At 43.9% G+C, this 17,518-nt stretch overlaps 2 protein-coding genes across 3 annotated transcripts in view; one reads left to right on the forward strand and one right to left on the reverse strand.

Moving 5' to 3' along the window:
- gchfr (GTP cyclohydrolase I feedback regulator) overlaps positions 1-7,038 on the forward strand; it is a 40,048-nt gene extending 33,010 nt beyond the window's left edge. For both annotated transcript variants that reach the window (XM_069917230.1, XM_069917231.1), the window contains 2 exons: positions 1,227-1,321; positions 5,902-7,038. In XM_069917230.1, coding sequence (XP_069773331.1) covers positions 1,227-1,321; positions 5,902-6,037 — 231 coding nt within the window. In that variant the 3' untranslated portion in view covers positions 6,038-7,038. The remainder of the gene's footprint in view (positions 1-1,226; positions 1,322-5,901) is intronic.
- Positions 7,039-9,189: 2,151 nt separating this feature from the next.
- Positions 9,190-17,518, reverse strand: part of dnajc17 (DnaJ (Hsp40) homolog, subfamily C, member 17) — a 116,829-nt gene continuing 108,500 nt past the window's right edge. The window contains exon 9 of the mRNA XM_069917227.1: positions 9,190-9,353. Coding sequence (XP_069773328.1) covers positions 9,246-9,353 — 108 coding nt within the window. The 3' untranslated portion in view covers positions 9,190-9,245. The remainder of the gene's footprint in view (positions 9,354-17,518) is intronic.

Raw genomic sequence — 17,518 nt, forward strand, 5'->3', positions numbered from 1 at the left:
CTTTGAATCTGGGAATGGGGTAATCCGCAGCGACTGAGAGACTTCCACTAATCCCACTCGATCCTCTTAGCACCGGCAAAATTGTACCCGTTCTTCACCCTCGTCGCCATCTAATGGCCGAGATTAATGTCCAAACTGGGTGTCCTTATTTACAGACTAATGGGGGAATCTGACCGGATGGGGAATCCTCGAGTTACAACAGTTAAGTTCTACTGAAAGTGAAACTGTCATTGTGATCACTGATTCAATGCGCGGAGCAGACCTTATCTGAGAAATATGTTTCTGGCCCAGTCACGTCGCAGAGATTAATGATAATTTCAACTGAAATTGATTGTTGAAAATGCGCAATGTAACTCCATAATGGGATGGTACCTTCGTTTTAAGTATATATTTTGTATGGTAGGGGTTTGGGGGAAGAGTGTTAATTTGAGGTGTGTAGGGTGTTAATTGCCTGGACATTCTGCACTGGAAGGGTGGTGTTTATATTAGTGGCAGTTTGAAATGCGTGAAGGTTGGAGTGTCATTTGCATTTTCCACTGTTCCCACAAGCTTCCACAACAGACATATATTTCCCTTCTCTCCCTTCAGCATTTTGTGGTTGCATGATCTATTTTTCTGCCCCACCAACTACTTTTACAGCAACTTTTCTTGAATCTGCAACACTTGTTCTTTTACCTCTTCCTTGCCACCAAACAGGGACCCAAATAATCTTTCCAGGTGAAGCAATTATTCACTTACACTTCTTTCAATCTGGTGTACTGCATTTAGTCTCCTCTACATTGGAGGAACCATATACAGATTTGCAGAGCACCTGTGTTCAGTCTACAAAAGCGATCCTCCGTTTTGCTGTTGCTTGACTATTTAATTCATCATTCCTCTTCCACATTGACTTATTTATGGCATCCCACACTATTACAGTGAGGTCTAATGAAAGATTGAGGAAGAAAACAACTCCTCTTCCATCTAGGCTCATTGCAGCATTTTAGACATGCTAATAAATTTTTGAGCTTCGTCTAACTCACTTTGTATCGGAACCGGCCATTTCTGCTGAAAGTCATCCACTCGTATTAGTTCAGTATTTCTCCATCCATAGTCAAGCATGACCTTCTGGGCCCACCCAACAGCCCTGCTACTAACAACATTAGGAAATTTTGGAGAAGATAGGTGAATTAATAAGGTTCAAACCATTTTAAACAGTTATAACACAGGGAAATTTACATTTTCAGGAAAATGGACCCACAATAGTGGGAGACGAATACTCAGATGTGAATCTTATGAACTACCTTGGAGCTGAGAAAACCACAGTATTAGGAAATAACTTGTGAGTAGTATAACATTAAGATACCTCTGATTAGGGCATCTGTTCTCTTCATTGTAAAGTATGTCCATATTTTGGTTCTTTCTATTCTCTAATCTGGAGTGGTTCTTTGATAGAGTTACACCCTTAGCTCAGCACTGAAATAGGTCAGAGATTTTAACAGCAGTAACTAATCTTCACAATTGTTTCTTTCCTGGGATGTTTAAGACACCACTAGTCCAATAGAAAATTCTGCTCATACTTACTAATTCTCCATCTCCTAAAGCACAATCATTTTCTTTACCATGTTTGAATAAAAACACAAAATACTGGAAATGCTCAACGTTATCAGGCTGCATCTGTGGGAAGAAAAACAGAATTAACATTTCAGCTCAGACTTTTGGTCAGAACTGGGAGGATTTGTTAATCTGAAGGGAAATCCTCCAATTCTTTGTTCATGTATGTCTGTTATCTTGCAGGCCAGACTTGATAATGCTTTTGTTTTCTTTGGGGAGTGGATGACCTATTCAGACACGTCTTCCAGCTCTGTATTTTGTAATTCTTATGACTAAGCCCTTTTTTCACTGGCATCTCAGTAAATTGGCCGTGCAGTGTCCTGGGATAGGAAGACATTTGTGCTGTTTCCATTGGGCCACCTTTAACTGGGTCACTGACTGCTTTTACGCTGAACACGCTCATCCCCAGGGATTAGAGTTCACTGGTTTAATCACACTGGCATCAGCTGACACCGGGGATATGAGTAGGGGTAGAGGCTGTCAATCCCCAGTGTGATTTGATGCCGATGTGCTGATTGTTTTCCTTTTCCACTGGACCCTTAACTGGTTAATTCCCCATTAATTTGTGGAATAAGGTATCAGTTGAAAAGAGGTGTATGTTATCACTCTCTTAATTGCTCCCCTTCACTCCATGACCAGATAATTGTCATGCTGGTTTTACCCGATCCTTTCTACCCAACACCCTCCTCCCCTCCCCCACCCTTCCTTGGGGCTTAATACATTTTGATGAAAAGCCTTTGACCTGAAACATTAATTGTTTCCTTTTCTTCCTGCTGAATATATCCAGGGTTTTGAGTTTTATTTGACTTCTAGCATCTGTATTATTTTATTTCATATTGATAATTTACCTTGTAATTTCTTCAGCTTCATCTTCTTTGAGTCACTTTTATCTCAGTCCTTAGAAATAACATGCATGGACAGGTTGTTTTAGGCCATTTTAATTGGCTTTATTTTTGGAAGAGAAATCTATTAGATTCCATAATCAATTTAAAAGGAGGCATAATTGTATGTTTTAATAATTTCCCAAAGATGGATGGTAAGCCTGCTGGTCCATAATTTCTTGGTTTCCCTTGGTGGCATACTTAATTTTCCAGCCTAATGGAGCTGAAATAAAACAAGCTTGAAAGTTTAGAATAAGATCAAATACAAATTCAATATCATAGATTTTTTTGAGTGCAAACCAGGAAAGGTAGTTATTTGCCATGGCTGGGAGAAAAAGAACGGCTGGCATTTGTCTTCTGTTAACAGCAGCAATGCAATTGGCTCTGTATCAGTTCTATTTATCTGACTTAATCAGGCCGTAATGCTCCTGCTCTATGGCAGGTGAGCTGAAAAGCACAGAAGCTGACAAACTCTGTGAAAAGCTAACAAAACAAGAAATGTAACAAATTGGAAAGAGTCATCCCATCCTTATTTTCTCATTGGCATCAGTCAGTGTAAAATGATGAAATAATCCTTGGCTCACTTATATCTCCCCATGCTGCAATACAATGAATGGAGGAATGCATTTCTTAATACTGGAAGATCAGCCAAAATTCAAGAATTTCTGCCCTAATATAACTCACTGGATGGTTGACTTGAGGATTTGTGCTTTGATTCAAGCTTGACAGGTGATACAGTACCAGCTAATCTAAACCTAAGGATTCTGATCATTTGGGTCTCACTTTATAGTTTCTTTTTTATTTAATGTAATGTATGTAGAAATACAGCAGAATAACAAGCCCATGCAGCCCAAACACACCTATTGACCAATTTAAAACCAACTCTGTACATCTCTGGATCATGGGAGAAAACTAGAGCATCCAGAGGAAACCCATGTGGACACAGGGAAAAAGTACAAACTCCTTACAGACTGTGGGGGATTCCAACCAGGGTTGCTGGCGCTGTAATAGCATTGCACTAACTGCTATTTTTGTTTCATATGGATCTATATGATGATGAAAAGTACTTCTTCAACCAAATTATTACATTCATATTCTGCATAATGCCTGAGTTGAGGGACCACTCCGTCACATTGCCTAAAGTATTTTAAGATCTCTGGTTCCGACTTTTTAAGCTGTGGAACTTGAATCAGTGTAAACTGACACTGAATGGCACTATGATAACTATGGCATGTCAGAGGATAGAGGATCAAGATTCCAGTGTTCTTTCCATGGATTATAGGCATTGCAAAACTGCTTCATATTAAGAAGAGATGGACATGATCTAAGTGCCAAAATAAAAGTGTTCTTCAACTTTCATTGTTTCACTTTACACACATGCTGCATGCCCTGCTGAATGTTTCCAGAATTTTCAGTTCAATATTTGCATTTTTTAAAATTTTCAGCTGAGGTTTATGAAAGGTAGAGATGGGAGTAGAGCATTAAGTAGCTGCTTCTGGAGATGATAAAGGCATTGGTTAGAGGTTCCAATGACCAATGTGCAAGTCAGTGTTCAAGGCTTTATCAAGAAATTAGATAGAATGCTGATCACTTTCCATGACTCCCTTGTGCACTTTTCCCTACCCACCCATTGTCCACCTGATACCTTCCACGATGGCCGTAGGAGGTATAATTCTTGCACCCACACCCACACCACACCCATGGTCCAAGGTCCCAAACAGACCTGTACCTCCAAAGAACTTATTTACTGCATCCGGTGCACCCTCTGTGGCCTTGTCTACATCGGAGAGACTGGTCGTAGATTAGGAGATCACTTCACCCAGCACTTCTTCTCTGTCCGCAACAAAAGCGACCTCCCCATAGCCAACCATTTCAATTCTGAGTCATACTCTCAAGCTCGCGTGTCTGTCCATGGCCTTTCACACTACCCCACCCTGACCACCCGCAGAGTGGAGAGGCTCTCTCCAACCCCAGAGCATGAACATTGAGTTCACTGCATTCCACTAGTCAGCTTGCCTTTTTCTCCCCTTCGCGCCCCCCCTCCTTAACTCGTCATTCCAGTTCCTACTTCCTCTCTCTCTCCACCTAGCCTAGACTCCTCCCCCACCTTTCTGTAGTCCTCCCCCACTCCACCCCCCCCTTCTGTTCGGACATCTCTCATGCTCCCCCACACCTTGATAAAGGGCTCAAGCCTGAAACGTTGGTGATATATCTTTATCTTTGCTACATAAAGGCACTGTTTGACCTGCTGAGTTTCTCCAGCATTTGTGTTTTTTCACTTAACCACGGTGTCAACAGAATCCCATGTTTTACCACCAGCATATTATCAGTCATAAGCTCTGTCACACTTGCCAGTGGTCCCAGGAATTAATGGCCAATCAGCCTTTAAAATGTCTAGTGTGAAAGGAAAATTGTCTCAATGCAAGCGTCAGATGATGTCATCTCATGCCAGGGATTGACGGTTTCGACCTCTATTACAATCACTGATGTCTGCAGATGTCGACGTTGCAATCAGGCAAGTGTAGAATGGGCAATTGAATTGTGGGATTGAAATGACCCAAGTTTTTGCGTGAATGCAAGAATGTCAAGGAAGAAAAGACTAAAATGAAGATATAAATTTTGCCATGGGAAAATCGCAGCAGGAGAGAGAGAGAGAGGAAATAAATAGCAATAGCGGACAATTTTTAAACAGCATAGGAAAGTTGGTAGTGCATAGTAAACAATTTAAAAAGACCATGGGGAAAAATAGCTATGATGAACCTGACTTCCCAGAATTTCGTTTGGCAGAGAAACCCCTCTATCAGTGCTCCTTGCATGTAGCTGTGCATCCACCCCTTTCTCTGCTGCATTGCATTCTGGAAGTGCAGGTCCGCCATGGCTTTTTCCCCCACGGTATTTCTATATGGTGTGCAATAGCACGACCAACTTCCCACGCTGTTTAAATTGTGTGATAGTGCTACCAACTTTCCCAAGCTGTTTAAAAATTGTCCACTATTGCTATTTATTCTGAGCACTTTTCCAGTCCCATATTGAGGTTTATATAGGTCAGCACAACAGCAACAGGGGCTGAAGGGCTCATACTGTGCTGTACATAAAGCTTAATTCTGTTATAATTAGGCATGATTAATTTTGTTCAAATATAAAATCATAATACATTGATCAGGATTTAGGGCAGGTCCACCATCACTCGATGGTCAAGACGTCACCGGAAGAAGGTAGAACAGTCCTAACCCCGGGGATGGCTCCTTGCAAGTGTGGAAGCGTTCATTGTCCCAGTTAGGAGTGGTCATGTGTGAAAAGCCAAACCCCCATTCCTATCCCGGGACACTGAACTGCCCATTTAATGGGACGCAAGTGTGAAAGTGGCTATATATGCTTCCATAAAGGTAGATTGATTTGAAAGATTAATTTTCATTTGTATCCACAGCTCAGAATATCGGGTGAATTGCCCTCCACGGATGATACTGGACAAACTGGAAATTCTTGGCTACCATGTAATCAGCATGACAGGCTTGGGACAGACCCTAGTCTGGTGTCTACACAAAGCTCAACACGACCCTTAGATGAATGGAACTACATCATTGCCTCTATTATCAGAGATGGATTACTTTTACTTCTCGGGAATGAGCTGAAATCTCATTTGTGTTGACAGGGACAACATTCAGAAACATTTAGTTAGAGATACTCAGACTCAAGATTCATTAATGCCCCAATTCTTTTATTTCTTCCCTCCTCACCATGTGGTTCCTTCCTGCTTGATGGGATACAATCATTGCTCTGAAACCTCTTCCTTACCCAAGCCTAGCAACAAGACAAGATGGCAATAGCAGTAGGATTATTGAGAAGCATCACCAATGTCACTGTCCTGCACCACTCATGCATAAGGAACACCAGCTTATTGAACGGGAACAGGCCTCTTTCCCTGTGCCCTCAGCCTTTTGACATTGGCTGCTGTGATCAATAGTAGTACTTGGTGAGATGAGCTCTCTCAATAATAAATGATTGAAAGGCATTCAATTAGTTATATTGAAAAATACAACCCACTATCTGCTGGACCTCAGTTTGAAAATTGCAGTGTGACATTAACAAGCAGATCCCAACTTTCAACCCCACTGTTGGTCTGTGATGTTGGTAACATTAACAGAATATTCTGACCAGCCCTACAATGACATAATTTAGGGGATCACAGTAAAAGACAATAAGTACTAGGGCTCAATCCCTTGATGGCTATCATTGTTGGCAAAAAAAGATTCCACTCCCATTCACAAGCCACATTGGGAGTGCAATGAATATTGGAGTGCAGGAGAGGAACAGAATATGTTGATACCTTTGTATAAAAAATACAATATGAATAATTAATACACTTCAAAATAGTTACCTGAGACACATAGTGATCTGACAATGTGAGTTTTACAGTTGTTCCCTGTCCAGTTTCACATGAGGATAATCACTTCAGTGATTTACCTATCAATGTTGTCCATTATTTTATGTGTCAGATGTAATTTGAAAAATGTCTAAATCAAATTTATAAGCTTAATTCAAATTAAAGTGGTGTGATAATGAAGTGGTTGGAATTTGGACTATTTTCCATAGAGCTGCAAAGATTAAATCAACAGTGATGGAGTAAGTTTCCAGAAAGGTCATAAGTAAAACATGAAAATCTGGTTATTCCCATCTCTCAATTTCTCCGTCTCTGCTGCATCTGTTTCCAAGATGAGGTCTTCCAGTCCAGATCTTCTGAAATGTCTGCCTTCCACAAACGTGACTTCCCCTCCACCACCAACTGAGCCCTCAACTGCACCTCCTTAATTTCCTGCTCATCTGCCTTGGCCCACTCTGCCCCCAGATGCAACAAACACAGAATTCCCCCTGGTCCACACCTACACCCCACCAGCCTCCACATTCAACACATTATCCTCCATAATTTCCAGTACCTACAACAGGATCTCACTACCAGAAACATTTTTCCCTCTCCTCCCCTCTCTTCTTTCCATAGGGACCGCTCCCTCCGTGACTCCCTCGTGCATTCATCCCTCCCCACCAGTTGCCCCCGGCACCTTCCCCTGTAGCTGCAGGAGGTGCCACATGTGCCCACACCTCCTCCCTCACCACAGTCCAGGATCCCAAATAGGTCTTTCAAGTGATGCAACACTTGTGTATCCACAGGATTGATTTACTGTATCTGGTGCTTCCTTTGTGGCCTTCTCTACATCGGAGAGACTGAGTGCAGACTTGGAGATTGCTTCAATGAGCACCTTTGCTCTGCCACACTGGTGACAGGAAAGTCCCAGTAGCCAAACATTTCAATTCCCAGTCACACTCCCACACCTGTCCATGGCCTTATGTACTATCCCACCAAGACAACCTGTAAATTGGAGGAGAAACATCTGTTTTTCCATCTGGGCACTGCAACCAGATGGCATTAACATTGACTTTTCTGATTTCTGCTAACCTGCTCTCCTTCCCCTTCCTTCTGTTCACCTAGCCATCCCTCCTTCCCTTGCTTGCTGCTATCCCCTCCCTCCCTTCTGCAGCAATTTACCTCCACCCTTGGCATACACACCTCTCCCCCCTCCCCCTCAACTCTTATTCTGACTCCTGTTGACATTTTTCAATAAAGGGCTCAAGCTCAAAATGCTGGTTATGTAGTTTTACTGTTGCTATTTAAAGGACACTGACCTGCTGAGTTTCTCCAGCATTGTGATTTTACAGGTTTATGTCATGTTAACTAATGCAGGAGTTGAGATTGGCTTCAGTTTCCATGGAGGACAGACAGAAACATGTAGTTTCTCTTTCTTACCTTGTGAACCTGGTTGGAAAATATGCACGACCTTAAGTAGGTGTGGCTCAGACATCCCCTTCCCCTTATACCTGATCCACTATAATAATACCATAACTAATTCTGGGTTTTGATCACATTCCTATCTAACCCCCATATCCAACAATTTCCTTGTGTCTAGAAATTTATCAATCAATGTTGAAAATACTGAATAACCAAACATCAACAGCCCTTGAAAATGGAGATTTTAAAATATTTTCAACCTGACATTTAAATAACTTTATCTCAGTCCTAAATGGTCAAAATTTTAATCCGACACTAGTTATGGATACTCTGGATACTCTATCTGAAGAAAATAGATCTGCCATCTATTTTGTCAACCCTTTCAGAACTATCCACATTCAAAGAGATCACCTTTAATTCTATGAACTCCAAACAGCATTGGCTCATCTTATTCAATCTCATTATGGAACAACCTCATCACTGGAATCAGTGTCCCATACAAGGTCGCACTAAAGCCTCGGAAAAATTGTATTCTAATCCCCTTACTTAATAGAATGTGAATGAAGTAATGATGGAAGAATTTTAAATATTAAGAGTTATTCAATATTATTGATATAATACATATTCATTTTCCAACAATTTATACAATCCATTCTCATCAAGAATTTGCGCTATCAGTGAAAGTACTTAGCATGTTGATATTGAGAAGAATGTTACTTGAGTATGATTAAATATGCTCTTAATTTTCCCCACTTAAGTTGCTACTTGATCCTTTGGGCATCAGTTTAACTCTTAAAATTTATTGATTGAATGACTGGCTTAAAACCAGACGAGTAGCAACCAGGGAGAGTAAGGCAGGAGCAATTCTTTGGAACACTGCCAGCTCCCCATTCAATTATTTCCAAGTAATGACACGTGTAGTTTAACTGAAGATGCATTAAAAAAAAGGTTTATTCCAGTGGCAAAAGTAAGTGTGAAACACAATGTGTTTAATCATCATCTTTCTGAAGCTCTTCAATGAGACGCTGTCGCTCTGCTGCTTGTCGCATGCGCATCATCACAAGACTTTCATAATCCCGCTCTGTCCGTACAGGGTTCTGGGAAAAGAAAAATGCATGGTCAATATTAAAAATATAAACTCTGTTTCAAAGTCATTTTCTTGCTATTTATTTTACTGTATTCAGTGCTAACAATTTGATAGTTTTGAGGCACTTTTACATAGTTACTGAGAAGTAGAAAATTTGTGCAAATTTTGCTCCGCTGGCAACGTAAAAATGTTGAGACAGGATTTATTTGCTAAATTCCATCCCATAATTTTTCCACCAAGACTCCTACACATTTTTAACAGAGCAGCTGCAGTCTAAGTTGACCTCAGGCACTCCGTAAGAAACTGAGCTAATTAATATGATCTTCCCAGCAATGCGCTCTGACGCGTGACGACATGTTCAGCTTGCAGCAGCAATGTGGAAAGTTTAAATCTGCGGCATACCAAGGACACATTCAACTTGCTTGCAGCAGATGATCACGATGGCCACGTCAAAGCACTGGACTGTCTCTGAAGTCCAAGACCTCCTCTGCATTGGTGCTGAGGAAGAAATTGACCTGCACCTTTTGATCACAGGATAGTAGTGTCAATTATGACGTCCACGTGGTGATGATGTGCGGTGGTCGTACGTTGCACATCCGCGTCATCATCACCCACATTCAACCTCCAACAAACTCCGCAACACAGGAAATCAGTGTAAAGGTGCTTCCTGTATAAATGACCACTCTGGAGATAACTATGCAAAGTTTTTAACAAATTTTTTCCTTCATTTTTGTGTAAAAAATCATAATGGAGATGCGAAAAGCAGATTGGGTATTTGCATGGCACCTTGATAACTGTAAGATAACCTTAAATTTTCCAGTTGCTTTTCATATTAATAGTCTTAATGCCTTTAGCTTCTTACAGTTCCAACAAAATAGACCTTAGGCCTGATCAATATGGGTTATTGAAAGTGATGTTAAATTTCATCATCAATTTCTGCCTTGGCACATTATAACCCTCAGGATTTAACACTGAATACAATTTCAACTAATCACCCTTTACCTCTTCTGACCAGTTCTAAAGAAGGATTATCAACATGTAGTACAAATTCTATTATTCCCATTGCTGCCAGTTCTCAGAATTCTCTACTATTTCAGGTTTCAGCAGCTGAAGATTTGCATTTCAAAGTTACAGCATTGTTTTCTTTACCCTTGATTTTTATTCATCTTTCTATTCTATTTACATCTCCTTCAGAAAGATCATCTGTGATTAATATTGTGGTGATACACCACTAGCCTACTGCAGGGGGCAACCTGTGCACCTGCAGAAGAGGACAAGGCAACACCTGGCTGGCTGTCCCATCAGCCGACCTGAATGGACCAAGCCCCACCCGGATGTCTGCCAATAACCCTCCAGGATATAAGCTACATCTGGCCCTTCAAGCTCAGTCTCAGAGCCAGCTTTGGCCACTCACAGCCAGCTTTGTGGAAGTTTATGTGAATAAAGCATGTTGAACAGACTATGTTTTGTGTCTGCTTTTCTGCTTGATAGCGCATTACAATTTATTCCACATAAAATTTGAAGCTGAATGGAGAAGCTCCTGAGCGCTGGGAGCCTCAAAGTCAACCCATGTCATCTGGAAGCACAGGCACAGGCACGCTTCGAAATCTGGAGGCACACAGTTGAAGTGATCATTAAGGCACACGCCGACGACATCCTAGACTCCGACAGGAAAAGGCTCATCTTACTCCGCTTCAAGCTGGGTCCCTGAGCTCCCCAGGCCCTCACAGACTGCACCGAGTACTCTGAAGCAATGAACACCCTAGAAACCATGCACAAACCTCCCACAAACATGATCTTCGCAAGGTACATTCTGAGTATTTGTGCCCAGCAGCATGGAGAGATGGCTGAGTCCTACCTGGGAGCCCTACATGAGTTAGCCCGACCTTGCCGGGCAGAAACTGGGGTGAATGAAAGGGAGGTTGAAAGGTTGATCTGGGGTCTACGTTTGAGAGCCATCAGGCAGAAGCAGCTGGAGGACAATATCTACTCCCTGGCCAAAAGAGTGGAGATAGTCTGAGCTCTGGAGGCAGCAGTCCTGCACACCGAAGCCTTTGACTCCAGGTTTCCCCAATCTCCACGTGGTCAGCACAGACTACAGCTGTGGCCCAAAACAAGACGGTGGACGAGAACATCGCTGCTGGAAGCGCCCCACGCCCTTATAAGGACTGTGGGTCCTGATGTGGGTCAGATTGATGATCGTGCCAAAACTGCCCAGCCAGAAATCAGTACTGCTTAAGATGTGGCAAGAAAAACCATTTCGCTAAAGTATGCCTTTCAAAGCCAGCTGGCAGCTCAGTGGCCCTCTATGACCAGCCCCCCTTCTACCCAGTCCCGGCCACATGCGATTGCCGGGCGATGCCATTGCTCCTGAAGCAACTTCCGGCCTCCCCAACTTCGGCAGCCCTACTTCCTGCCTCGCCGGCAATGATCGGTGCTTGCACGCCATATGCCCGGACCAGCCCTCGACCATGCCAGTGCAACCCCGCTAGACTGACGTCACTTCCACCGACCGCGATGACGTCTCCAGCACTGACGGCCAACAGCATGCCATCAATTTCCACAGCACTACCAGGACAGCTGGGGAGGAAGGCCAGCCAGGCCACCACCACACACCCCCACACAGGGCGGCCATCTTGTGCCGGGCAGGCGCAGACACCACAGGCACCTGGGCCCTCCCAGGCCTACAACGAGCACTGCACCGATGATGATGATGTGGTCAACACGGGCGCTGACCAGACTGCCCTACCGACGCACCCCACGCCTCTGGAAGCTGCAGATCGCCACCCACCACACCCCATGCCTACGGAGAGCACCACCGCCAACACTCACCTCTCGTGATGCACCCCATGCCTGCAGAGGACACTGCCGGCCGCAACTTGCCTCTGCCATTGGGGAATGACAACTTGGATTCCCAGATGGTCCTAGCGGCCATCACACTGACCAGAGACATCCCTCACGGCCTTGGGCGCTCCGTGATGGACGTCAAAATCAATGGGCAGGTAATGAAGTGCCTAATCGACTGTGTCAGCACTTAGAGCTTTATTCACCCAAGAGTGGCCCACTTCCTAAAACTGAAAATCCACCCCACCATTTTCTCTATCGCCTCCGCCGCCCAGGACCGAATTATTAATACCCTCGGGTGCTGCTCTGCCAATCTGACTGTGGGGGTAGACATACACCGGGTTCAGGCTCCTGGTCATGTGCCCCAGTCCTCCTTGGCTTAGACTTCAAATGTCACCTGCAGAGCATCTCCCTTGCCTTCAGGTGACTTTCCCGTACCTGGATAATGTCACCATCTGCGGACACGACCAGCAGGACCACGATGCAAACCTGATGAAATTTCTCTGGACAGCCGAGGAGCTGAACTTCAATTACAATAAAGAGAACATAGGAACATAGGAAGTAGGAATAGGAGTAGGGCAAAAATGGCCCATCGAGCCTGCTCCGCCATTCAATAAGATCATGGCTGATCTAATTTATGACCTAACTCCACCTACCTGTCTTCTCCCCATATCCCCTAATTCCTCTATCATGTAAAAATTTATCTAACCGAATTTTAAATATGTTAATGAAGCAGCCTCAACCACTTCCCTGGTTAGAGAATTCCAAACATTCACTACTCTCTGAGAAAAACTATTTTTCCTCATCTCTATCCTAAATCTAGTCCCCCGAATTTTGAGACTGTGTCCTCTCGTTTTAGTTTCCCCGGCCAGCTAAAAAAAACCTTCCTACATCTATCCTATCTATACCCTTCATAATCCTATATGTTTATATCCTATATAAGATCTCCTCTCATTCTTCTGAACTCGAGCGAATACAATCCTAGACAATTTAATCTTTCATCATAAGTCAACCCCTTCATCCCAGGGATCAACCTAGTAAACCTCCTCTGGACCGTCTCCAAAGCCAGTATATCCTTCCTCAAATATGGAGACCAGAACTGGACACAGTACTCCAGGTGCGGTCTCACCAGTACCTTATACAGTTGCAACATTACCTCCGTACTCCTGAATTCAATTCCTCTAGCGATGAAGGCCAACATTCCATTTGCCTTCTAAATAACCTGCTGCACCTGCAACCTAACTTTTTGCGATTCATGCACAAGCACTCCCAAGTCCCTCTGCACAACAGCATGCTGTAGTTTTTCACCTTTTAAATAATATTCAGCTCTTTTATTTTTCTTGCCAAAGTGGATCACCTCACACTTACTAACATTGTACTCCATCTGCCAGACCTTTGCCCACTCATCCAGCTTAACTATATCCCTCTGCAGACTCTCCACATCCTCATCCTCATTACAATTTGCTCTTCCACTCAATTTGGCTACACCATATTTTGTCCCCTCCTCCAAGTCATCAATGTAAATGATGAACAGTTGTGGGCCTAACACTGACCCCTGCGGCACCCCACTTACCACTCTCTGCCAACCTGAAAAACTCCCATTTATCCCGACTCTCTGCCTCCTGTCAGACAACCAATTTTCAATCCAGGCCAATATACTTCCCCGGACTCCAGTTTCCTGTAACTTACTGATAAGTCTCTTGTGTGGCACCTTATCAAACGCTTTCTGGAAATCCAAATATACAACATCAACCTGTTCCCCTCTATCCACCGCACCCATTATATCCTCAAAGAATCCTAACAAGTTTGTCGAACAAGATCTTCCCTTTCTAAAACCATGCTGCGTCTGCCTGATTGAACCCTTACGTTCCAAAAGTTTTACTATTAGATCTTTAATAACGGCTTCAAGCATTTTTCCAACTACAGACATCAAGCTAATTGGCCGATAATTTCCAGTCTTCTGCCTACATCCCTTCTTAAAAAGTGGCGTGACATTTGTTGTCTTCCAGTCTGCCGGGACCTGCCCAGAATCCAAGGAATTTTGGTATATGACCACCAATGCAACAACTATAACTTCTGCCATTTCCTTCAGAACCCTTGGATGCATATCATCAGGACCAGGTGATTTGTCTGGCTTTAGTCCCATTAGTTACTCCATCACTACTTCCTTAGTAACAACTATTTTATCAAGGCCCTCCCCAACATTCGCATGCACTTGGGCATGCTGGACGTGTCTTCCACCGTGAAGACTGACACAAGATATTTGTTCAATGCCTCGGCCATTTCCTCATTTTTTGCTACCAGTTTTCCTTTCTCATCCTCCAAGTGTCCTATGTTAACTCTGGCCACCCTCTTCCTTTTTATATATTTATAAAATTTTTTGCTTTCTGTTTTTATATTTTGTGCCATAATCCTTTTTCCCATTTCTTATTACCCGCTTTGTAACCCCTTGTTGTCTCTTAAAGTTATCCCAATCTTCTAGTTTCCCACTGCTCTTTGCAGATTTGTACACCTGCGCCTTCAATTTTATACTCTCCTTCATTTCCTTTGTTAACCATAGTTGATTTTTCCCTCCCTTGCTGCCCTTTTTCCTGACCGGAATATATTTTTGTTGAGCATTACAAAATATTTCTTTGAAAATCTTCCACTGTTCCTCAACTGTTTCATCAATTAGCCTGTGCTCCCAGTCCACTCTGCCCAATTCCTCCCTCATCCTATGGTAGTCACCCCTGTTTAAGCATAATATATTAGTTTTAGATCTAACTATTTCCCCTTCCATCTGAATGAGAAATTCAATCATACTATGATCGCTATTTCCCAGATGGTCTCTGACTATTACATCATTTACTCTACCTATCTCATTGCACAACACTAGACCTGAGAGAGCATTTTCTCTTGTGGGTTCCTTAACATGCTGCTCAAGAAAGCTATCGCGGATGCATTCTATGAAGTCCTCTTCCAGACTCCCACGACCAACTTGATTTTCCAAATCTATGTGGAAGTTAAAGTCCCCCATGACGACTGCCATATCATTATTACATGCCTCACTTATCTCTCTATTTATTTCCTGTGCCACTAAACTATTGTTATATGGTGGGCGATAGGTAACACCCACCAATAATTTTTTCTCTTCGTTATTCTTTATCTCTACCCAAATGGACTCAACATTATGCTCTTTAGATCTTATATCATCCCTCACTATTGCCTGGAGCTCATCTTTGATTAAGAGTGCATCTCCATCTCCCTTACCATCCTGTCTATCTCTTTGCACCACCTGATACCCTTGAAAGTTTAATTCCCGTTTAGGGTCACCTTGTAGCCATGTTTCCGTGATGGCTACCAAATCATAGCCATGGGTACCGATTTGCGCCTCAAGTTAACTAACCTTATTTCTAATACTGCGGGCATTCAGCTAAAGTGCCCTTATGCTCTTTGTCCTTTTAATATCGTGACTTCTGTAACCTTTTCTTTTGATTTTTCTGCCCACTATTTTTCTTTGTAATTTTCTTAACACTATCATTGACCCGAAAACTCACTGCACCATCCGATTTTTTACTTTCTCCTCCCAACATTACTTTTCCTGGCCATTACTTTATCTTCCTTACACTTTTCCCTATCACTCTGGTTCCCATACCCCTGCCAAATTAGTTTAAACCTTGCCCCACTGCTGTACCAAACATACTTGCCAAAATGTTGACATCTTTTGGATTTAGGTGCAACCCGTCCCTCTTGTAAAGATCATGCCTTCCCCAAAAGAGATCCCAATGATCCAAGAAGCCAAATCCTTGCCTTGTACACCAGCACCTCAGCCACACATTCATTTTCCTTATCCTTACATTCTTTTCATCACTTGCATTTGGAACAGGTAGTAATCCCGAGATCACCACCCTAGCGTTCCTGTCTTTCAGCTTTCGTCCCAGCTCACTGTAATCCCTTTTCATTACCTCCTCCCTTTTCTTGTCAATGTCGTTTGTACCCACATGTACCAAGACATCAGGCTGCTCTCCCTCTCTTCTCAGAATATTTTGGACCCGATTTGTGATATCGTGTACCCTTGCTCCAGAGAGGCAGCACACCATGTGTGTTCAGCACCACCCGCCTCGCCATCCTGGGGTACATCATGGCACATGGTGTCATCATCCTGGATCCAGAACGGATGCACCCATTAATGGAGCTGCCCCTTCCCCACATGCTCAAGGCCTTCCGCAGGTGCCCTGGCCTTTTCTCCTATTACTCACAGTGGGTTCCTTGCTTCTCGGACAAGGTCCACCCACTGGCCCAGGCCTGCCCACTGGCCCAGGCCACAACGTTTCCTCTCTCACCTGAGGTGCAGGAAGCCTTCACGCGCATCAGGCAGGATATCCCAGACGCCACGATGAATGCTGTGGACGAGGACTCCCCCTTCCAGGTGGAGAGTGATGCCTCCAATGTGGCCCTCACCGCTACCCTTAACCAGGAGGGGCGCCCTGTTGACTTCTTCTCCAGGGCCCTCCACGGTTCCAAGCTAAGGCACGCCGCTATTGAAAAGGAGGCCCAGGCGATCATGGAACCAGTCCGCCACTGGCACCACTACCTGGCCGGCAGGAGATTCACTCTCCTCACCGACCAGTATGCTGTGGCATTCATGTTCAACACCACCCACAAAGGCAAGATCAAGCAGGATAAGATCTTGTGCTGGATAGTCAAGCTTGCAGCATACAGCTATGGCATCCAGTACCGTATGGGGAAGTTTAACGACTCCCCCGACGCCCTCTCCTGGACCTGCGCGTCGCTCCACGATGACCTGCTGCAAGCACTTCACGAGTCCATCTGCCACCTGGACATCACCCGCTTATACCACTTCATCAAGTCCCAAAATCTCCTGTACACCGTCAGGGATGTCAGGACCATGACTGAGGTGTGCCGGGTCTGCACGGAATGCAAGCCATGCTTCTTCCGCCCGCCGCAGGCCCACGTCGTAAAGGCAACTCGGCCCTTCAAGCACCTCAGTGTAGATTTCAAGGGTCCCCTGCCTTCCACGAATCGGAATGTCTATTTCCTCGCTGTCATAGACGAGTACTCCCGCTTCCCTTTCACCATCTCATGCTCAGACACCTCCACGGCCACCGTCATCAGGGCACTGACCCAGACCTTCACCATGTTTGGCAACCCCGTGTTCATCCACAGTGCCCGGGGGACTAGCTTCATGAGTGAGGGACTGCGCCAGTACCTGACAGCAAGGGGCATTGCAACCAGTCACACAACTAGTTACAACCCAAGAAGTAATGGACAGGTGGAACAGGAAAACGGAGTAATCTGAAGGCAGTCCTCTGGCCCTTACAATAAAGAGAA

This window comes from Narcine bancroftii, chromosome 2 (genome assembly GCF_036971445.1).
Source record: "Narcine bancroftii isolate sNarBan1 chromosome 2, sNarBan1.hap1, whole genome shotgun sequence".
Lineage (NCBI taxonomy): Eukaryota > Metazoa > Chordata > Chondrichthyes > Torpediniformes > Narcinidae > Narcine > Narcine bancroftii.